This window comes from Pseudopipra pipra, chromosome W (assembly GCF_036250125.1).
Source record: "Pseudopipra pipra isolate bDixPip1 chromosome W, bDixPip1.hap1, whole genome shotgun sequence".
Lineage (NCBI taxonomy): Eukaryota > Metazoa > Chordata > Aves > Passeriformes > Pipridae > Pseudopipra > Pseudopipra pipra.
This window is the reverse complement of record NC_087580.1, coordinates 3692127-3713944: the sequence shown is the minus strand read 5'-3', so window position 1 is coordinate 3713944 and position 21818 is coordinate 3692127. Positions and strand designations below refer to the sequence as shown.

The 21818-nt window shown below is 55.9% G+C and overlaps 1 protein-coding gene across 1 annotated transcript; it reads right to left on the bottom strand.

The window, feature by feature from the left end:
- Positions 1-12081: 12081 nt before the first annotated feature.
- On the bottom strand, positions 12082-18750 carry LOC135404792 (zinc finger protein 391-like). Its single transcript, XM_064639525.1, has 3 exons — positions 18724-18750; positions 16851-18182; positions 12082-12153 (listed from the first exon to the last, which is right to left on the bottom strand). Exons 1-3 carry the CDS (start codon positions 18748-18750, stop codon positions 12082-12084), a joined length of 1431 nt encoding a protein of 476 aa, XP_064495595.1.
- Between the last annotated feature and the right edge of the window lie 3068 nt (positions 18751-21818).

Sequence of the window (21818 nt, the reverse complement as noted above, 5' to 3'; positions counted from 1 at the left end):
CCGCTGCTCCAACTCCATCAGCCATCGGAGGACCCGCGTTGGATGATCCACAGGGACCCCCGTTGGGCACAGACCTGGTGTGCTGGTTTTAAGGTAAACCAGCAGGGGAAATGACAGTGGTGACATCACAGGGACATTGGTGACATCACATGGACAGCGGTGACATCACTGGGGGTTAATTTTGGTGTGAAAATCTCCTGCTTTGGGCAATAAATTCTGGCTCCTCTTCTGGCATCCGGCAGTTCCTCCTGGGAACCGGGAATGGGAATGGGGACAGGGACAATGGGAATGGGGACACCTGGAATGGGAATGAGGACCGGGGGAATGGGGATGGGAACATTGGGAGAAGACTGGGAACAACAGGAATGGGAATGGAGGCTTCAGGAACTGGGAAAGGGGGGACCCGGAATGGGAATGGGGACACCGGGGAGAAGGATGGAAACACTGGGAGCAGGTTAGGGACACCAGGAATGGGAACGGGGACACCAGGAACTGGAATGGAGACACCAGGAACTGGGATGGGAACACCTGGATTGGGAATGGGAATTCGTGGAATGGGAATGGGAACACCTGGAATGGGAACGGGAACATTGGGAGCAGATTGAGGACACCAGGAATTGGAATGGGGACACCAGGAGTGGGAATGGGAACACCTGGAATGGGAATAGGGAAAACAGAGGTGGGATGGGAACACCTGGAATGGGAATGGGGACAATAGGAATGGGAATGGAGACACCTGGAATGGGAATGGGAACACCAAGAACTGGGAATGGGGAAAACAGAAGTGGGATGGGAACATCAGGAATGGGAGGAGGGACAATAGGAATGGGAATGGGGACACCTAGAATGGGATGGAACACCTGGAAAGGGACTTGGAACACGTGGAATGGGAATGGGAACACCTGGACTGGGAATGAGAATGCCTGGAATGGGAATGGGGAAATCAGGAATGGGATGGGGACAATAGCAATGAGATGAGAACACTAGGAATGGGAATGAGAACACCTGGAATAGGAATGGGGACATTGGGAGCAGACTGGGAACACCTGGAATGGGAATGGAGACATCTGGAATGGGATGGGAAACTCTGGAATGGGAATAGGAACACCTGGAATGGGAATGGGGACATTGGGAATGGGAATGGGAACACCAGTAATGGGAATGGGAACATTGGGAATGGGAATGAGAACATTGGGAGCAGGTTGGGGATACCAGGAATGGAAATGGGAACACCTGGAATGGGAATGGGGACCCCTGGAATTGGAATGGGAACATTGGAAGCAGACTGGGGACACCAGGAATAGGAGTGGGGACACCTGGAATGGGAATGGAGACACCTGGAATGGGAATAGGGAAAACAGAGGTGGGAGGGGAACACCTGGAATGGGAATGGGAACACCAAGAACTGGGAATGGGGAAAACAGAAGTGGGATGGGAACACCAGGAACGGGAGGAGGGACAATAGGAATGGGAATGGGGACACATAGAATGGGATGGAACACCTGGAAAGGGAATGGGAACACATGAAATGGGAATGGGAACACCTGGAATGGGAATGGGGACACCTGGAATGGGATGGGAACAACTAGAATGGGATGGGAACAACTAGAATGGGATGGGAACACCTGGAACAGGAATGCAAACCCGTGGAATGGGAATGGGAACACCCGGGCCCGGGCTGTGTCCCTGGTGAAACAGGAGGCCAGGCCCAAAAGAGTTAACTAAGAAATTTGGGCCTGCTAACAAGCTCCCAACAGCCAAGACCATCTGTGCTCGTTCTGTTCTACTGACTGGAGCAAAGCTTCAGAGAATAGAACAGGAACATGTCCTGGGCCTAGAGGGGATAAATTAGAGAGACAGCAGGATCAGGGAGACATTGGAAGAGGAGGAATAGGCCGGGAGCCAGGGCTTTTTCCAAGCTTCAGGGAGTGGGTCAAGAAGAATGGAAGAGAAGAAGGTCAAGCTGAGGAAGATGAGTTGAAGCCCCCAGAGCCATGGAGGAAGAGTGGAAGTCCCCTCAGGATTGAGGGCCAAGAGAAGCACCGCCCCAAGCCCCGCCTGAGCTCCACCTATACTCCACCTGTTATTAATATGCAGAGATAGATGTTGGAATCACTTGAATATGCATTTAGTCCCAGCTGAAGATTGTATAAAAATGCTGATTTTGTGTGAAGCCTTGGAGCAAGTTTGTCCAGCGTGAGCTGGCTTGCTCCCAACGTTGAATAAACAAATACCTTGCTGCTTAAAGAGAAAAAAGTCTCTGAGCAGTTTCTCGGACCGATTTTTCGGATTCAGCGCCCAGTCAGTCCCAGGATGATCTCAGTCACTCCTGGTCTCTCCCAGTTGCTCCCAGTTTTCCCCATGTGATCCCACTCATTCCCAGTTGCCCCCAGAAGATTCCAGCATGATCCCAGTTGCTCACAACCACTTCCAGTCATCCCCAGTGCACTCCCATTTACTCCCAGGATGATCCCAATCACCTCCTGCATGATCCCACTCACTCCTGGTATGATCCCAGTATGACCCCAGTCACCCTCAGTGTGGTCTCAGTTGCTCCCAGTATGGGCCAAACTGCTCCCACTGCGATCCCAGTATGATCCCAGTTGCTCCCAGTTGCCCCTAGCACAGATCCAGTCACTCCAAGTATGATCCCGGTCTTCCCTCCTGACAGTCCCACTCAATCCCAGTTGCTTCTCTTGTAAATCCAGTCACTCACAGTTCCTTCCAGTTGCCCCCAACCTGGTCCTAATTCCCCTTCATGTAGTCCCAGTCACTCCCAGTATGGTCCCAGTCACCCCCACCATGGTTGCAGACACTCCCAGTATATCCCAGTAGAGCCCTCAGCATGCTCTTAGTCCTTCCCAGTCCCTCTCAGACACCCCAGTAACATTCCAGTTTCCACCAGTATGATCCCAGTGACTCCAAGGCACTCCCACTATGTCCTATGTGGCCTCCAGTTGCTCCCAGTAGCCCTCAGTGTGGTCCCAGTTGCTCCCAGTATGATCCCTGTTGCCCCAGTTCTGGTCCTGGAGGGTCCCAGTGTGCTCAGATCCTGCTCCCGGGGGGTTCTGCTGGGTCCCAGTCCCGGTCCCGGTGTATCCTGGTGTCCCAGTCCATCCCAGTCCATCCCAGTCCATTCCAGTCTATCACAGTCTGTTTCAGTCTGTCCCGGTCCATCCCAGCCCATCCCAGTCCATCCCAGTCCATCCCAGTCCCTTCCCAGCAGCCGCCGCCGTTTCCCGGGTCCTGCCCCCCCGCCCCCCCAAGATGCTGACGGGGGTCGGGGCTCCGTCTTTGCCTTCGTCTCCCTGGGCCTGCCTGGAATGAAGGGGCCGCTGGGACACTGCGGGACCTCCTGAAACCAAAGGAACCCTGGGAGAATTTGGATACTCCTGGAAGCAAGGCACAATTGGGACACTGCAGGGCCCTATGGAAAAAAAGGAACCTTGTGACACTGCGGAATTCATGGAATCCAGGGGCCTTTGTGACAGGGGGGCCTCATGGAACCAAAGGAAGCCTGAGGTGTTTCAGAAGGTCATGGAATCAAGGGGCCACTGGGACACTGCAGGGCCTCTGGGAATTAAAGGAACACTGGGACACTGGGGCAGGACATCCCCCCTGCAATGGCACCAAGACAATGCCCCATTTGCAAAGGGGTCAGTGCTGAGCTGAGAGGGGGCCAGGACAAGGCAGGAGATGTTGGACCCCAGACTGGTTTGACCCCAAATGAAGCCCCTGATGGTGAGGGAACCCCTGGAGTCCAAGGACTGTCAGTCCATGGGTTTCTACCAGAAAGGGCCAGTCCCCTTTCCCAGGGGCAGGTTCTTCCAACAGAACCCTTCTTGGGGGGTGTGTGGAGATTCCTGCCTTGGCTGGGGACCCCCCAAGGTCACTGCTGGAGGTTGAGAACAGAGATCTCCCCACGAGCGCTGGTCTGGGGGAGTTCCATCCATCTCTAATTAAGAATTATTGCTTGTTTGCCAGTTTTTGTAGAATTGCTTCAACAATTGCTTTAGTGTAGTGCCCTGTCCTATCTTATCCTGTACTCCTGGTAGTTTTAGTGTTTCTATTGTTCACTAAATAATTCTGTTCTGTGTCATCATTTGCAATAATAAATAATTCATTTTCTATCAATAGATCTGATTTGCCATCATTAAAGCCTGGGGCACAAATGTGGTTCAGTCACCCCTCTAGAATTGCTTTAAATTTCAACTGTTGGCACAATGCAAGGCTGAGATTGGATCCAGCAGCCCCCAGGACCCCAGAGGAAGTTGGGAGCTTAGGGGGACCACCCCCCTTTCCCAACCCCCCAGTGCCCAAAGACCCCCATGGGACCGTCCATCCCTCCAGACCACCCCCCTTTTCCACCCCTCTCCCTGTTCCTCCCACTTTTCCATGGTCCCCTCAATCCCCAGCCACCCCAAGATCAGTTTTGGGGTCCCAACCCCCACTTTTTCCCCCTCTCCCACCCCATATGCATCATTCCCCCAATCTCCACCCCCCTCATGCTCAGTTTGGGGGTCCCACCCTCCCCTTTTCCCCACTCTTCTGACCTCTCCCACTCCTTTCCCATCAGCCCCCAATTCTCAGCCTCCCTCCCCCTCCACTTTTGGGGGGTCCCACTCCTCTCCCATTCAGTCTTGGGGTCCCACCACCCCTTTTATCCCCTCTGACTCACCGACCCCCCCCTTCCCAACACTCCCTCTCACCCAAGAGCTCCTCGCCTGCAGCCAGGGGAGGCTCCCAGTAACACCAGAGCCCATGAAAGTCCCCCCAAAAAAGGGGTTAGGTGGAGCCCTGTATGGACTCTGAGTGGGTTTGGGGGTTCCTTGGGGGCTGTGGGGTGGTTTACGGGGGTCCCAGCACACTTTGGGATGAGTTGGATGCCGTGTGGGGTTGCAGATGTCACCCCAAAGCTCCCCCAGAACAGGGTGACACAAGGGGGGGCACAGAGGGGTCCCCATTCCTGATCCATCCTGGAGCAACCACACTGGGGGCAACTGGGATCAGAGTGGGAGCAGCTGGGCCCCTGCTGGGCTCATACTGGGATCATCCTGGGAGTGACTGAAAGAATACTGGGAGAATGTGAGAGGGACTGCAACCATACTGGGGATGACTGGGATGAAAGTGGATTCATTGAATCCACTGGAAGTTGCTGGAATTTACTGGGATCATACTGGGGGTGACTGGACTCATAGTGGGATCATACTGGGAGCAACTGGGATCATGCAGGGGCAAGTGGCATCCTCCAGGCAGTGCCTTCCCTTTCTGAGGAGAGAGTTAAAAAACCCCACACCCCTCCACAGCCTTTGGAGGGTCTTCAGCTTGGAATGTGGATCTGCTGGTTGGTTCTTTTGTGTGGGTCAATCACCCAAGGCAAAAACTCCCCTCCCCCGTTCAACATCCCCCCCTTACAGCAATGCAGGGCAAAGAAACATTCCCTGCCTGGGTTTTTTTGAACAAGTAAACCTGTGACAACCTCCCAGGTTGCTGAGCAGGGACAAGGAGGCAATGAGGCCCCAGGGCTGCAAGGGGCACTTGTCTCCTCATGGTGGGACTGTAAATGGGCAGAAAAGGAACCCCCAAGGCTCAATTTGGGAGCAATAGTGGGCAGCCATTCTTTGTTATCAGCCCCTCACCCATGGGAGGATCTTCCCCCCAACCAGGTGTGTGCCCCGTTCTCCCCCAGGGCAACTGAGATTTACTCACAATTCTACATATCCAGCAAATGTCTTACATATTCACTTCTTCCCTCACAAAGATCACACCCATGGGAATTAGCTCAGGGAGGTCCTTCTGAAGTCCTTCCAAAGTCCTTATTTGGTCACTGGGGGGCTTCTGGTGGCCTCTTGGTGGTCTCTGGTGCTTGTTTGGAGCTTGAACTTTACTTGACCTTGTCTGTTGAGCAGAGTATTTACAGCTGGATATAGAGGGCCCTTGTTCAGCATCTCTTCTCCAAAGCCTGGAGACTTATGTGACAACTACCCCAACTGAAAAGCATTCAGAAACTTCCCGATTTTGTAACTCCCCTGCCAAAAACTTCCACTGCAAAGGCCCCTGGAAAATTGCTGAGCAAGGGAGAATTCCTGCTCCCAGGAGAGACCCTGCCTGGTTTGACGGGAGGCCTGGGAAGGACCCCCCTGGCAGAAGCTTTCCCCCCAGGCTCTCCAAGCTCCCGGCTGTGGGCAAAGCCAGCCCATGGCCCAGCGGGGTGGGCTGGGGCTGCCCAGGGGCAGGAGACACGGGCACCACGGAGCGAGGCCAGCGGAGCCCCAGTGGGCCGGGGCTGGAGCGCCCGAGGCACGGGAGAGGCTGGAGAGCAGGCAGGGAGCCCGCAGGCCTGCCCGCTCCCAGCTGGCAAGGGCTGCAGGCAAAGAGGCAGCTCTGCAGGCCTGGAGCAGCACAGGGGCTCTCCAGCTCTGCCCTCAGCACAGGCCTCTCCCAATGCACCAGGCACAGACGGGCACCATTGCAAAGGGGAACCTTTGAGTCCCAGTTTCGGGGGGAATCACACACTCGCCCCAAGGAGCCACAGCCAAGAGTCTGGGGGCAGCACGGGGCCCTTCCTGGAAATTAGAGAACTTCCCTAATCTTTCCGTGGGCCCACTTTGCCTTTGGATTCGTTGTTTCCATTAATCACAGAGGGGGTGTTAGGCCATAAATCACCTTTAGCCAGCACACAGCAACAATTCCTCACAAGCTACTTTGGAGAGAACACAGCTTGGGAAAAGCACTAGAATTGTCAGTTTTGTGAGAGTTACCCTTCATAAGCTTCAGGGAACAAAGCCTGGGAGAGAAAGATGTGTTCTTGGACCTGCATATCTGGAAACAAGGGCCTTCTGCAGAAAGCAGCAGGTCAGGAGGAAGGCGAACAAAGGTGCAGCATTTGTGGGGGAAAATGACCACTGGAGGAAAAAGATGCTAAAAAGACTGAAAGTGTGAAGTAATTAGCATAAGAACAAGAGAGTACTGAGCAAGAGTGGCTAAAATACTAATTAATGAAATGGAACAATGAAATGGTGCCATTTGGCACCAGTGAACATTAATTTCTTTGTTAAAAATGTGTAAATGGGTGCAAAAGTGATGTACTGCTGTCTGTGTGAAGGGAGCATTGTTGTTGGCCACATACACAGCCAGCAAAGAAAGTAATGCCTTGCTTTGTCACACTAAAGCCATGGTGTCAGAGGGTTTGATTGATCCCAACAATGCCAGAGTATTTGGCAACACCCTCAACAGTCAGTCACTTGCACTGCCAGCATGGGGGCCAAATGCTCTCCTTGGAAAAAACATGGACTGCCATCATTTCCAGGAGCCCAGCTCCAAAATTTGGATAGCACTTCCAGAATTGGATATGTCTGGGGATTGCTGCCATGCCAAAAGGGCCAGGACAGAAAGCTGCTGCTGGCCTTTGCCTGCCCTGGGAAACCTTTTCTCTGCCCCCCAGCACTGGGGCTGGGTGCTGTCCTTCCCAAGGAAAGGGACTGTCATCCCCCCCAGGAGCCACCTCCAAACCTTGGATGCCACCTGCCAGCCTGACTCTGTCAGGGATTGCTGCCACCCAAAAGGGGCCAGCACAGGAACCTGTTGCTGGCCTTTGCCTGCCCTGGGCACCCTGTCACCTGCCCCTGAAACACTGGGGCTGGGGGTTTTCCTTCCCAAGGACAGTTAATGGTACCAACTTTCAGGAGCCCACCTCTGAGCTTTGGGCATCATCTCTGTCCCGCAGAAGGGGCCTTTCCTCAGACCCTTTGTGTTCCCTTGGTCTGTCACAGCCCCAAGAGGGCTGAGACCCTTGTTCCTGACCACTTTTAAAGAGGATTTGAAGCTTGAAGTCTTTTAGGAAACTAATCCAAAAGAGCCCCCCATTTCCAGCAGTGGTTTTCCTACCTTACTGGAGGGAGCAGTGAGAATTTTGGGATGAAGTCTTTACTTTCCTGCTGATGAGCTCAGAGTCGGTGTCTCCTGTGCTCTGGCCACGGGGCAGGGCCTCCCTGCCCTTTGGTCCCTGCCTCATGGTCACCCCTGTGCCAGGGGATACTGTGCAGGCCACCTGGAAACAAACACATTCCAGCCCAGCATTCCCCTGTGTGCCCACTGGAATGTGCACCAGACACCCTGAGGGAAGAAACCTTTCCAGAGGAGAAGACTTTGCTCTTCCTGCTGCAGCCACAAATGGGAAAAATGAAACCCTCCAGCTCTGTCTTTTTGTATCAGTGAGTCAGGCACCACTTTCTTCGGGCCAGGGTGTGTGTTGGGGATAACTCCAGCCTCCCTGCCCCCCCAGCCTTTTCACTTATTCATATGTTTTTTAGCAAAGAAAGAATTTAAAGGGCATCAGTTCTAACTTATATCATCCTCTTCAGTATTTAGTATTCTATCCTCTATTGGTTATTGACTCTCACTTCTCACGCTAATTAGTCCCCATTTTTCAGGCTTTTTATTATCCTTTTAGTCACAGTGAGGGAAGAAAGGGACCCTCAATAGGAGAATCAGCAAGTTTCGTTTATTGATCACTGCTAACAGCTTAATATATGCTTTATAATTAGCTCATACATATTGCAAAAGCTAAGCTCATTTTTGGCTCTGGCTTAAATGTTGATTCCACCTCTTACTCATTTCTTAATGTTGACACAGGTGGCTCTCAGTTGCTTTTGTTTTGCTAATCACAACTACCTGTTTACCAGCCAACTAGCAGGAACAAAGACACTGTAGCTCTGCTATCTCAGATTTACTCAGGGCCTAGGCAAGCCCTGTTCTATAGCCAATTCCCTACACCTTTTCCCAGGTAGGGAGTTTCCAACACCTATTGTATGGTCTTTGTTAACCTCTTCTTTATCTTCTAGTTCCTGCACAATGTCCTTGTGGTCTGTAAATTCTGCATTCCTTGTGTCCAGTTTCAGCAATCCATCTCTCTCCCCAGGCTTTGTTCACTGAAGCAGATCAGGGCTAGTTTAGCAAAACTCAGAGTTGCAATAATTTTCCCAAGCCTGTTCCCACAACAGCAGGTGATGACAAACTTTGCTAAGTGTTGGCCAATAGTGACTTCAGACTCACCCACTGTTTAGGATGAATATTCTGGTTATGATTCACTAAAGCAATTAACTAACAAGTTAATGAACACCATTAATTTAAAGGAATCAGAAAATGATCTCGTTCCCAGCAGCAGCACCGAGTGCCCGGAGCCGATGTGTGCAAGTGCTGGGCTGGAGCAGAGACGTGCTGGAGGGGCAGATGGCAATGGGACAGCCCAGAAAGGGGAAACGCTTCCCCCCAGGCCAGGGAAAAGCTGGGTTGGTCTCTGCAGCCCTGGCAGGAGAGGCCTTTGCTGTCGGGGGGGTCTGTGCAGCCCCTGAGGGGCTGTGCTGGAGGAGAAGCTGATCTCAAGGCAGGACAGAGATGCTGAAAATGTCTTTGGGTGGGCACATCCTGTGATTCAGGAACACTGACAATCATCCCACAGAGCCTTGGTTGAATCATCAGGTGGGTGATGAAGGGACAGAAGGGCCTGCAAAGCCTGGGAGCAGGTCCCCCATTCCATTGCAAGTGGAAACACCGTGGGATCTTCTGGCAGGGCAGCAGGGCTGGGCACAGGCAAGCCAGGAGATGCTGGAGGCTGTGGCAGACAGCTCTGGGCCCCAGACAATCCCTGGGCTGCCCAGGGCTGCTCTCTTGCTGCCAGACAAGGGGGTCTGGGCAGGGGAAGGCTGAGGGAGCCAGGGCTGCAGGGAGCAGGGAATGGTGGAGCTGCAGGACAAGGAGCAGAACGGCCCTGCAGGGCTGCAGCAGAGCTGATGGCAGGGAGCTGCCTTCAGGGCAGGGATTCTGCCCCTGGGCTCGGCCCTGCTGAGGCCTCACCTCGAGTGCTGGGCCCAGTTCTGGGCCCCTCACTTTGGGGAAGATGTTGAGGTGCTGGAGCGTGTCTGGAGAAGGGCACTGGGGCTGCTGAAGGCTCTGGAGCACAAGTGCTCTGGAGCACAAGTGCTGGAGCACAAGTGCTGATCTCGGGCTCTGAGACAGAACTGAACCAGCAGTGGTTGTCCAGAATGTGCCCTAGAAAATATCTGAGGAGCAGCTGAGGGAGCTGGGCTTGCTGAGCCTGGACAGAAGGAGGCTCAGGGGGGACCTTCTCACTCTCTACAACTCCCTGACAGGAGGGGGGACCCGGGGGGGGGTTGGTCTCTTCTCCCAGGTAACCAGCAGTGGGACAAGAGGGCACAGCCGAAAGCTGCACCAGGGGAGGTTTAGGTCAGACAGGAGGCTCAAGTTCTTCCCAGAAGGGGTGACTGGGTGTTGGAATGGGCTGCCCAGGGAGGGGGTGGAGTCACCGTCCCTGGAGGTGTTTCAGAAAAGACTGGATGTGGCTCTCAGGGCCATGGTCCAGTTGACAGGGTGGGGTTGGGTCATGGCTTGGACTCCATGAGCTCAGAGGTCTTTTCCCACCTCGTTGATTCTGTGATTCTGGAATGGCCCCTTGGTTCCATGAGGTTTTGCAGTGTCACAGTGGCCCTTTGATTCCATGAGGTTCCGCAGGGTCACAAAGGCCACTGGATTCCATGAGGGTACCAAAGGTCTCAGGGCTCCTTTGATTCCATGAGGCCCCACATGTCACACTGGCAACTTGGTTCCATGAGGTTCCACAGTGGTCCCTGAGTTCCTTTAATGAGGTCCCGCAGTGTCACGATGGTCCCTTGATCCCATGAGGTTCCGCAGTGTCCCAGGGTTCCTTTGGCTCCATAAGGCTGATCTCGGGCTCTGAGACAGAACTGAACCAGCAGTGGTTGTCCAGAATGTGCCCTAGAAAAAATCTGTGTAACCAACTGCAATGGAGAGAAACCAGCCAAGGAAAGGAAAGAAACAATCAAGGAAGGAACTCGTGGTTCACAGAAGCAGCAAAGCAGGCAAAGGTGGGGTGTTACAGAATACCAGAATGAAAGAATGTGCGAGTTGGAAGGGACCCCAGAGGGATCATCAAGTCCAACCCTCAGCCCTGCCCAGGCCCATCCCCAAGAGTCACAGCCTGTGCCCCAGAGGATCATCCAAACTCTCCTGGAGCTCTGTCAGCCTTGGTGCTACGCCCACTGCCCTGGGGAGCCTGTTCAGTGCCAACCACCCTGGGGGGAAGAACCTCTTTCTAACATCCAACCTGACCCTGGCCTGACACAACTCCAGGCCATTCCCTGGGGGCTGTCCCTGGTCCCCCCAGAGCAGAGCTCAGGGCCTGCCCCTCCTCTGCCCCTCCTGAGGAAGTTGGAACTGCCATGAGGTCTCCCCTCAGTCTCTTCTTGTGCAGCTGAACACACCAAGTGCCTTGAGCTGCTCCTCCTAAGGCTTCACCTGCAGAGCCTTCCCCATCCTGGTGACCTCCTTTGGCCACTCTCTACTGGCTCAATCTCTTCCTTCCCTTGTGTCCCCCCAGAGTGCCCCACTATTGAGGTGAGGCCGCCCCAGGGCAGAGCAGAGCGGGACAATCCCCTCCCTGGCCCGGCCATGCTGGGCCTGATGCCCCCAGGACAGGGTTGTCCCTCCTGGCTGCCGGGGCACTGCTGACTCCTGGCCAAGTGGGCACCCCCCAGGACCCCCAGGGCCCTTTCCCAGCACTGCTCTCCAGCCTCTCATTCCCACTCTGTCCCCACATCGGGGGTTACCCCATCCCAGGGGCAGAATCTGGCACTGCCCCTTGTTGAACTTCCATGGGTGGTGATTCCCAGCCCTGGCATCTGTCCAGGTCTCTCTGCAGGGCCTCCCTGCCCTCCAGGGACTCAGCAGCTCCTCCCAGGTTGGGGTCATCTGCAAACTTGCTCTGTGTCCCTTCCAGTGCTGCGCCCAAGTCATGGATGGAGATGTTGGAGAGCACAGGGCCCAGATGGAGCCCTGGGGAACCCCCCTAGTGACCCCCATCTGATGTCCCCCCAGTCACTGCCACCCTCTGTGCCCGACCCGGGAGCCCATTGCTCGCCCAGCACAGGGTGTGTTTATCCAGCTCTGGGCTGGACACTTTGTCCAGAAGGATCTGGGCACGGACACTATGGGAAGCTTCACTGAAACCCAAAAAGATCCCATCAACTGCCTTCCCTTGATCAGTCAGGGGGTGATGTTGTCATAAAGTAACTCAGGTGTGATCAGCAGGCCTTTCCTCTGGGGAAGCCGTGCTGGCTGTGATACCCCACAGCAGGGTGGGAGTTCAGGGGCCACCCCAGACCCCCCTTTTCCCACCTTTTCCCCCGTGGCCACTGCAGCACCGGCTGCTGGTTGAAGGGGAAACCCCCATCAGCCCCACAGGATGGACAGAGGGGTTGGGACCCCCCCAGTGCAGATCCAACCTCCCCCAGAGCCCCAGGGAACTGCTCCAGGGCTCAAGTGATGGGGACACCAAGGGACCCCCATGGGACTCCTCTTCCTGCTTTCCCACCCCCTTTTTCTGCCCCTCTCCCACCCCTTTCCTATGGTCCCCGCAACCCACACATCTCCCCTGCACTCAGTTTGGGGCCCTCACCCCCCTCCCAATAACTTTGGGGTCCCAACACCCCTCACACTCAGTTTTGGGGGTCTCAGCCCACCACTCTTCCCTTCTCTTCCACCCCTTTCCTATTCTCCCACTAAACCACAGCTTCCCTGTGCTCCCTTTGGGGGTTCCACCCCTTTGGCCCCTCAGCTGAAGGGGTCCCACCCCCCCTTTTCCCCACCTCTTCTCCCCTTTCCTGCTCCCTTTTCCCCATCCCCCCTGTGGCAGGGGGAGTTCAAGGCTTAGACAAAGTTGATTGGAGAAGTCCTGCCCTGGAGTCCCGAGGTGCAGAACGGACTCCCTGGCTTTCTAAACTCCTGCTCCCAGAGGAGCCTGGGGGCAGCTGGATCCAATCTCAGCCTTGGGTTACGCCAGTGGTTTGAATTTAAGGAATTATAGAGATGGGATTGAACCAGTTTTGTCCCACAGGTTTTAATGATGGAAAAGCAGATATATTTATACCAATGAACTACTTATTACTAATAATGATCAGACAAAAGGACTAAACCAGAATAATTTACTACACAACATAGACACTAAAACTACCAGTAGTGCAGGATAAGGTAGGACAGGGCACTACACTAAAGCAATTGTTGAAGCAATTCTACTAAAGGTGGCAAACAAGCAATAATTCTTAATTAGAGCTGGATGGAACTCCCCCAGACCAGCGCTCGTGGGGAGATCTCTGCTCTCAACCTCCAGCAGTGACCTTGGGGGGGTCCCCAGCCAAGGCAGGAATCTCCACACACCTGCCAAGAAGGGTTCTGTTGGAAGAACCTGCCCCTGGGAAAGGGGACTGGCCCTTTCTGGTAGAAACCCATGGACTGACAGTCCTTGGACTCCAGGGGTTCCCTCACCATCAGGGGCTTCATTTGGGGTCAAACCAGTCTGGGGTCCAACATCTCCTGCCTTGTCCTGGCCCCCTCTGAGCTCAGCACTGACCCCTTTGCAAATGGGGCATTGTCTTGGTGCCATTGCAGGGGGGATGTCCTGCCCCAGTGTCCCAGTGTTCCTTTAATTCCCAGAGGCCCTGCAGTATCCCAGTGGCCCCTTGATTCCATGACCTTCTGAAACACCTCAGGCTTCCTTTGGTTCCATGAGGCCCCCCTGTCACAAAGGCCCCTGGATTCCATGAATTCCGCAGTGTCACAAGGTTCCTTTTTTTCCATAGGTCCTGCAGTGTCCCAATTGTGCCTTGCTTCCAGGAGTATCCAAATTCTCCCAGGGTTCCTTTGGTTTCAGGAGGTCCCGCAGTGTCCCAGCGGCCCCTTCATTCCAGGCAGGCCCAGGGAGACGAAGGCAAAGACGGAGCCGCGACCCCCGTCAGCATCTTGGGGGGGCGGGGGGGCAGGACCCGGGAAACGGCGGCGGCTGCTGGGAAGGGACTGGGATGGACTGGGATGGACTGGGACAGACTGGGACAGACTGGGATGGATTGGGATGGACTGGGACTGACTGGGATAGACTGGAATGGACTGGAGTGGACTGGGATGGACCGGGATACCAGGATACATCCGGAACCAGGACTGGGACCCAGCAGGACCCCCCAGGAGCAGGATCTTAGCACACTGGGACCCTCCAGGACCAGAACTGGGGCAACAGGGATCATACTGGGAGCAACTGGGACCACACTGAGGGCTACTGGGAGCAACTGGAGGCCACATAGGATATAGTGGGAGTGCCTTGGAGTCACTGGGATCATACTGGTGGAAACTGGAATGTTCCTGGGGCATCTGGGAGTGACTGGGAAGGACTATGAGCATGCTGAGGGCTCTACTGGGATATACTGGGAGTGTCTGCAACCATGGTGGGGGGAACTGGGACTGTACTGGGAGTGACTGGGACTACATGAAGGGGAATTAGGACCAGGCTGGGGGCAACTGGAAGGAAATGAGTAACTGGATTTACAATAGAAGCAACTGGGATTGAGTGGGACTGTCAGGAGGGAAGACCGGGATCATACTTGGAGTGACTGGATCTGTGCTAGGGGCAACTGGGAGCAACTGGGACCATGCTGGGGACAACTGGGATCATACTGGGATCACAGTGTGAGGAGCAACTGAGACCACACTGAGGGTGACTGAGGTCATACTGGGATCATATCAAGAGTGAGTGGGATCATGCAGGAGGTGATTGGGATCATCCTGGGAGCAACTGGGAGTGCACTGGGGATGACTGGAAGTGGCTGTGAGCAACTGGGATCATGCTGGAAGCTTCTGGGGGCAACTGGGAATGAGTGGGACCACATGGAGGAAACTGGGAGCAACTGGGAGAGACCAGGAGTGACTGGGATCCTCCTGGGACTGACTGGGCACTGAATCCGAAAAATCAGTCCGAGAAACTGCTCAGAGACTTTTTTCTCTTTAAGCAGCAAGGTATTTGTTTATTCAACGTTGGGAGCAAGCCAGCTCGCGCTGGACAAACTTGCTCCAAGGCTTCACACAAAATCAGCATTTTTATACAATCTTCAGCTGTGATGAAATGCATATTCAAGTGATTCCAACCTCTATCTCTGCATATTAATAACAGGAGGAGTATAGGTGGAGCTCAGGCGGGGCTTGGGGCGGTGCTTCTCTTGGCCCTCAATCCTGAGGGGACTTCCACTCTTCCTCCATGGCTCTAGGGGCTTCAACTCATCTTCCTCAGCTTGACCTTCCTTCTCTTCCATTCTTCTTGACCCGCTCCCTGAAGCTTGGAAAAAGCCCTGGCTCCCGGCCTATTCCTCCTCTTCCAATGTCTCCCTGATCCTGCTGTCTCTCTAATTTATCCCCTCTAGGCCTAGGACATGTTCCTGTTCTATTCTCTGAAGCTTTGCTCCAGTCAGTAGAACAGAACGAGCACAGATGGTCTTGGCTGTTGGGAGCTTGTTAGCAGGCCCAAATTTCTTAGTGAACTCTTTTGGGCCTGGCCTCCTGTTTCACCAGGGACACAGCCCGGGCTCGGGTGTTCCCATTCCCATTCCACGGGTTTGCATTCCTGTTCCAGGTGTTCCCATCCCATTCTAGTTGTTCCCATCCCATTCCAGGTGTCCCCATTCCCATTCCAAGAGTTCCCATTCCCGGTGTTCCCATTCCCATTCCAGGTGTTCCAATTCCCTTTCCAGGTGTTCCATCCCATTCTAGGTGTCCCCATTCCCATTCCTATTGTCCCTCCTCCCATTCATGGTGTTCCCATCCCACTTCTGTTTTCCCCATTCCCAGTTCTTGGTGTTCCCATTCCCATTCCAGGTGTCTCCATTCCCATTCCTATTGTCCCCATTTCCATTCCAGGTGTTCCCATCCCACCTCTGTTTTCTCTATTCTAATTCCAGGCGCCCCCATTCCAATCCCAGATGTTCCCATTCCCATTCCTGGTGTCCCCAATCTGCTCCCAATGTTCCCATTCCCCGTGTTCCCATTCCCATTCCAGGTGACCCCATTCCCAACCCAGGTGACCCCATTCCCATTCCAGGTGTTCCCATTCCAGGTGTCTCCATTCCAATTCCAGGTGTTCCCATTCCAGGTGTCTCCATTTCAGATCCAGGTGTTCCCATTGCAGGTGTCTCCATTTCAGATCCAGGTGTTCCCATTTCCATTCCTGGTGTCCCTATTTCCATTCCAGGTGTTCCCATTCCAGGTGTCTCCATTCCAATTCCAGGTGTTCCCATTCCCATTCCTGGTGTCCCCATTTCCATTCCAGGTTTCGCCATTCCCATTCCAGGTGTTCCCATTCCAGGTGTCTCCATTCCAATTCCAGGTGTTCCCATTTCCATTCCAGGTGTACCCATTCCCATTCCAGGTGTCTCCATTTCCATTCCAGGTGTTCCCATTTCCATTCCAGGTGTTCCCTCCCCATTCCACATGTCCCCACTCCCATTCCTGCTGCCCCCATTCCCATTCCTAGTGTCCCCAGTCTGCTCCCAATGTCCCCATTCCCTTTCCAGGTCTTCCCATTTCCATTCCTGGTGTTCCCATCCCATTGCTATTGTCCTCATCCCATTCTTTATGTCCCCATTCCCATTCCAGGCATTCTCATTCCCTTTCCAGGTGTTCCATCCCATTCCAGGTGTCACCGCTGACATTTCCCCTGCTGGTTTACCATTAAACCAGCACACCAGGTCTGTGCCCAACGGGGGTCCCTGTGGATCATCCAACGCGGGTCCTCCCATGGCTGATGGAGTTGGAGCAGCGGCCGAAGCTCTTCCCGCAGTCGGGGCACTCGGGGCTTCTCTTACCGGTGGGTCCGTTGGTGGGAGGTCAAGGAAGAGCTCTGCGTGAAGCTCTTCCCACACTCCCCACAGTGGAAGGGCCTCTCCCTGATGTGGAGGCGACGGTGGGTGTAGAGGGTGGAGCTGTCCCACATTCCCTACACGTGTCGGGCTGTTCCCCAGTGTGGATGTGCTGGTGGTTGAGCAGCTTGGCGCTTGTGCTGAAGCTCTTCCCACATTCCAAGCACTTGTAGGGCCATTCCCTGGTGTGGATGCAACGGTGTTTGCAAAGGCTGGAGCTGTCCCTGAAGCTCTTCCCACACTCTGCACACGTGTAGGGCCTTTCCCACTGTGGATCATCTGGTGTCGGAGCAGGTTGGAGCTCTGAGTGAAACTCTTCCCACATTCCTCACACATGTAGGGCCTTTCCCCACTGTGGATCATCTGGTGGCTGAGGAGGCGGGAGCTCCGTTTGAAGCTCTTCCCACACTCCCCACAGGTGTAGGGCTGTTCCCCACTGTGGATGCGACGGTGGGTGCGGAGTGTGGAGCTGTGCCTGAAGCTTTTCCCACACTCCCCACACGTGTAGGGCCGTTCCCCACTGTGGATGTGCTGGTGGTTGAGGAGGTGGGAGCTCCGTTTGAAGCTCTTCCCACACTCCCCACAGGTGTAGGGCTGTTCCCCACTGTGGATGCGACGGTGGGTTCGGAGTGTGGAGCTGTGCCTGAAGCTTTTCCCACACTCCCCACACGTGTATGGCCGTTCCCCGCTGTGGATCATCTGGTGTCGGAGCAGGTGGGAGCTCCGTTTGAAGCTCTTCCCACACTCCCCACACGTGTAGGGCCTTTCTCTACTATGGATCACCTGGTGTCCGAACAGGTGTGAGCTCCGTTTGAAGCTCTTCCCACACTCCCCACACGTGTAGGGCCGTTCCCCACTGTGGATGTTCTGGTGGCTGAGGTGGTCAGTGCTCCTGCTGAAGCTCTTCCTACATTCCAAGCAGCTGAAGGGCTTTTCCCTGCTGGGAGGCTGCTCAGGGACCACCAGCTCGCAGCTCCGCCTCAAGCTCCGGCCGCCTTCCCGGCACACGCTGGCTCTTTCCTCCTCACAGCCCCCTGGGCTGGCTTTGGAGCCCCTCCTGCGGGGGCATCTCCGGCCCTTTTCCTCCCCGCTGCCTTCCTGTGCCGGGGAGCCCTTCAAAACGGCCTCTCCCACCAGGCTCTGCCGCCGGGATTTGTCCTCCGCGCTCTCCGGCCTCACCTCGGGGCCTGGGGCAGGAAGCAACAAGGACAGGTAGGGGATTTGCCTCCGGCCCACAGGGAAGCCCAAGGACATCCCCCCAACTCCGGCCCCGGCAGGACGGCCACAAAAGACAAAGGACCGACCCAAAGGGGCACTGACTTCCTCCTCTCCTGCCTGGGGGGCCTGCGGCATCTTCCTCTTCCTCGCAGCCTCCTCCTCCATCTGTCCAAGCTTTGGGAAGCAGAAATCCTTCTGGGGGGAAAAAAAACAAGGGGTGAGCGCGTTGCCTTGGGGGTTCCTCCTGCCCAAGTCCAGCTCTCGGACTCATCACACATCCTGTGCCCATAAAAACCTCCAAAACACCAAGATTTAGACCTGAAAAAAAGAAAACAACGAGGTTTGGGAAAAAAACCCAAATACCAAAACTCCCCTAAAATCTGCAAAAGATGAAGATTCAGAAAAAAAATACTCCAAAATATGAACATTCAGCACAAAATAACCCTCCTCCCTCTCTGCTCTCTGCACCTTTACCTTCTGGGCTCTCCCCTCTCTGGGCTGCTGGGGGTCCCGCTTAGGGATGACGTGGCTTTTGGGGGTCCCAGGGGTCCCTTCTCCCCTCACTCTCTGCTTCAGGGGGCCGGGTTCCCAGACGTTCCCCCTCTCTTCCTTCTCCACTTTCTTGGCCCAGGGATCCCAGGGGTCCCCACTGCCCAGGCTCCCCCTTCTCCGGGATCCCCCTTGCAGCCTCCCGGGGGTCCCGGGGCTCCTCCCTCTCCCTGCTCCCCCCTCCAACCTGCCGGGGGTCCCCCAGCTCCGCCATCGCCCCGCTCCTCTCTCCACACTCCGGGGCTCCCGCCCTTCCTCCCCCCACCCCCGGCTCTCCCGAGGGCTCCCCAAACCCGCTGCCTCGGCTCCCTCCGGCTCCCCCGGACCAGCCCCCCCGCCCACACCGGGCTCACAATGGAGCCGCCGGGGCCTGACCCACCAACACCAACCCCCAACAAGGGGGGGACCTGCAGCCCCCCGACCACCCACGGGGCTCCGCCCACAACCCACCCCGACACCGCCCCAAAACACCCACTGGGGACCCCCAACAGCCCCCCGGCACACAGCCCCGCACAAGGGCCGCCTGTGCCCGAGCCAACAAAACGCCCCCACAGCCGGGGGGACACCAGAGGCTGCCCCGGGGCAACGAGAGCAGGGAGCGGATCGGGCCCCGCACACGTGGCCGGGCTCTTGGGTCAGCCGGCCGGGATCGGGAACAACAGCACGGCCCCGACCGCCGGGGAGGGGGAGAAAAACAAGGGGTGAGCGCATTGCCTTGGGAGTTTCTCCTGCCCAAGTCCATCCCTAGAACTCACCGGGCATCTTGTGCTCATAAAAACTCCCAGAACACAAAGATTCAGCCCAAATCCCCCTCCCAGAATTCCCTCTCTCTGCTCTCTGGGGTTAGGGGGGTCCCCCCTGTCTGCTCTGATGGCACTTCTGCCTGCATTGGGGGTCCCCCTTCTCCAGGCTGCCGGGGGTCCCGCGGCTCCGGGGGGTTCTCACTCTCTGGGGTCCCCTTTAGTGTTGCCAGGGGGGTCCCAGGGCTCACTTCTCCCCACTCTGCCTCCCGGGGCCGGTCGGCCCTCCTCTCTCGCCTCCCACCCTCGCAAACCTCTTGGCGCTCTCGGCTCCCACCCCGCCTCAAGGCCCCCCCTCCTCTCCACACTCCAAGGCCTTCCCCCTCTCCGGGACCCCCGCTTAAGGGGCCCGGCGCTCCCTCTCTGCTCCCCCCTCTCCAGCATTCCAGGGGTCCCCCAGCTCCGGGATCGCCCCTCTCCGCTCTCCCCACTCCGCGGCTACCGGGGTTCCCTCCCGGCTCTCACGGGGGCCCCCAAACTGCTCTCTGCCCCCCCCGCCATTGCCGAGCGACCGCCAGGACCTTTTGGCTGCTCTTCTTTGTGCTCCCGCTCGGCTCCTCCCTCGGCTGGGCCGCCGCTTTTGGCGGGTTTCCTCCTCCGGGATCCGACCCTGCAGCCCTTCCCCCCCTGGCCCAGCCCCCTTGGGCCCCCCTTGGGCCCCCCTTGGGCCCCCCTTGCCCAATAAGTCTGATTATGCAGACAAGCAATTGGTTTTAATCCACAAAACCCAAATGTATAAACCAGTACCCTGGGCCATGAACAAAGTGCTGTTCCTTGGGCCCCCCCCAAGTCCAAAGTAAAGGGAGAGGAGAAAAAAACCTGCTGGTGGGAGAGCTGTTGCAGTCTGGTCAAAAGTGGGGATTGCAGTCCAGTTGAGGGTCGTGGTCTCAGGCTGGTTGAGAGCGGTGAGCTGCAGTCCTCCTCTGGATCCCACGAGTGGTAAAAAGGTTCCGAAACTCCAGGTTTATATATTCTCCAGTTCAGGCAGGAATGCCCAGTCCTCCCCTCAGAGCGGGGAATTCCATAAAAGGATGCTCAGTTCTTCCCTCAGAGCGGGCAATTCCATAAAAGGATATGAGGATGCTCAGTCCATAAAAGGATATGAGGGTGCTCAGGACATCCCCCCCACCTTGCAGGCCTCTCCTGACAACAGTTCCTGGGAAAATGGCATGGAAGGCCATAGAATCCACAGTTTTGGGCTACACCCATCCAGTGAGGAATCGGTCCCAGCTGTTCTAACTAGGACACTGTGTCCGTCATCGCTGCCATCATCATCATCATCGGCCTCGTGGGAGTCGGTGTCTGGAAGCTCCGATCCGGTAACTCCCGGGATGGGGGTCGGGAAGGGGCACGGATCCACCCGGCAGCATTCCGGGGATCCTGTGCCACGGGTGCTGATCCCGCTTTCTTTCCATAGGGAAGAGGGAGGGGAATGGATACGACCCCGTGCCCACCAGTGAGTCCCAGCAGCGTGTGTGGATCCAGATCCTCTGGGCAGGGATCCCAGGATGGATGCCGGGATTCCAGAGGGGAATGGGGGCCTAATGGCTGGAGTGGGATTGGAAGGGGATTCCAGCTCAGGGCAGGATTCCAGAGTGGGCTCAGGTGGAATTGTGGACTGGGATCAGGGCTGGATTCTGGAGTGGGATTGGCGTGGGATGGATGGAGTGGGGTTGGGGTGGGATGGACGGAGAAGGATCAGGAGGGATTCCAGAGCAGTTCCTACTCTCCCTGGGCTCCACAGCCGGCTCCATCCCCTGGGATGGGAACAGGGACATGGTGACTCCTTTCCCCGCTCTCATCCCAGCAGGAATCACAGCCTGAGCGATCCTGGAGCTGGATCCGCCCCTTCCCTCTCCCTGTAGAAAGCCAGGAGCTGCTGGCAGAGCTCATCCCGCTGCTCCCACCCACCCCGGCCCCCCTGCGGCTCTTCCCGATGGATCAACTTCCTGCTTTTTCCCGTGTGAAACCCAGGACCACAATTATTCCTGAGGCTTTAATTCGGGTGTGAAAATCTCCTGCTTTGGGCAATAAATCCTGGCTCCCTCCTCCGGCCTCCGGCAGTTCCTCTGTGGGAACCAGGAATAGGAATGGGGACAGGGGGGACTGGGATGGGGACATTAGGGACAGGGATGGGGACACTGGGAGCAGGTTGGGGCCACCCAGAATGGGCATGGGAACTCCAGGAATGGGGACAGGGGGTATTGGGAGCAGATTGGAGTCACCAGGAATGGGAATTGGGACACCGGGAATGGGAATGGGGACACCGGGAATGGGAATGGGGACATGGGAGACCAGGATAGGGACAGTGGGCACAGGAGCGGGGACAGTGGGAGCAAGCTGGCACAGGAGGAAGTAGGAATGGGGACAGGGATGGAAACCCCAGGAATTGGAATGCGGAGAGGGATGGGAACCCCAGGAATGGAAATGGGGACAGGGATGGGAACCCCAGAAATGGGAATGGGGACAGGGATGGGAACGT

Coding starts and splice junctions, on each gene's coding strand:
- LOC135404792 (XM_064639525.1), bottom strand. CDS start 18,750: ATGGCGGAGCTGGGGGACCCCCGGCAG. Junction 18,183..18,723: donor AGCTGGGGGACCCCCGGCAG/GTTGGAGGGGGG, acceptor TTTTCCCCCCAG/AAGGATTTCTGCTTCCCAAA. Junction 12,154..16,850: donor TGGGGAACAGCCCGACACGT/GTAGGGAATGTG, acceptor GGGGTATCACAG/CCAGCACGGCTTCCCCAGAG.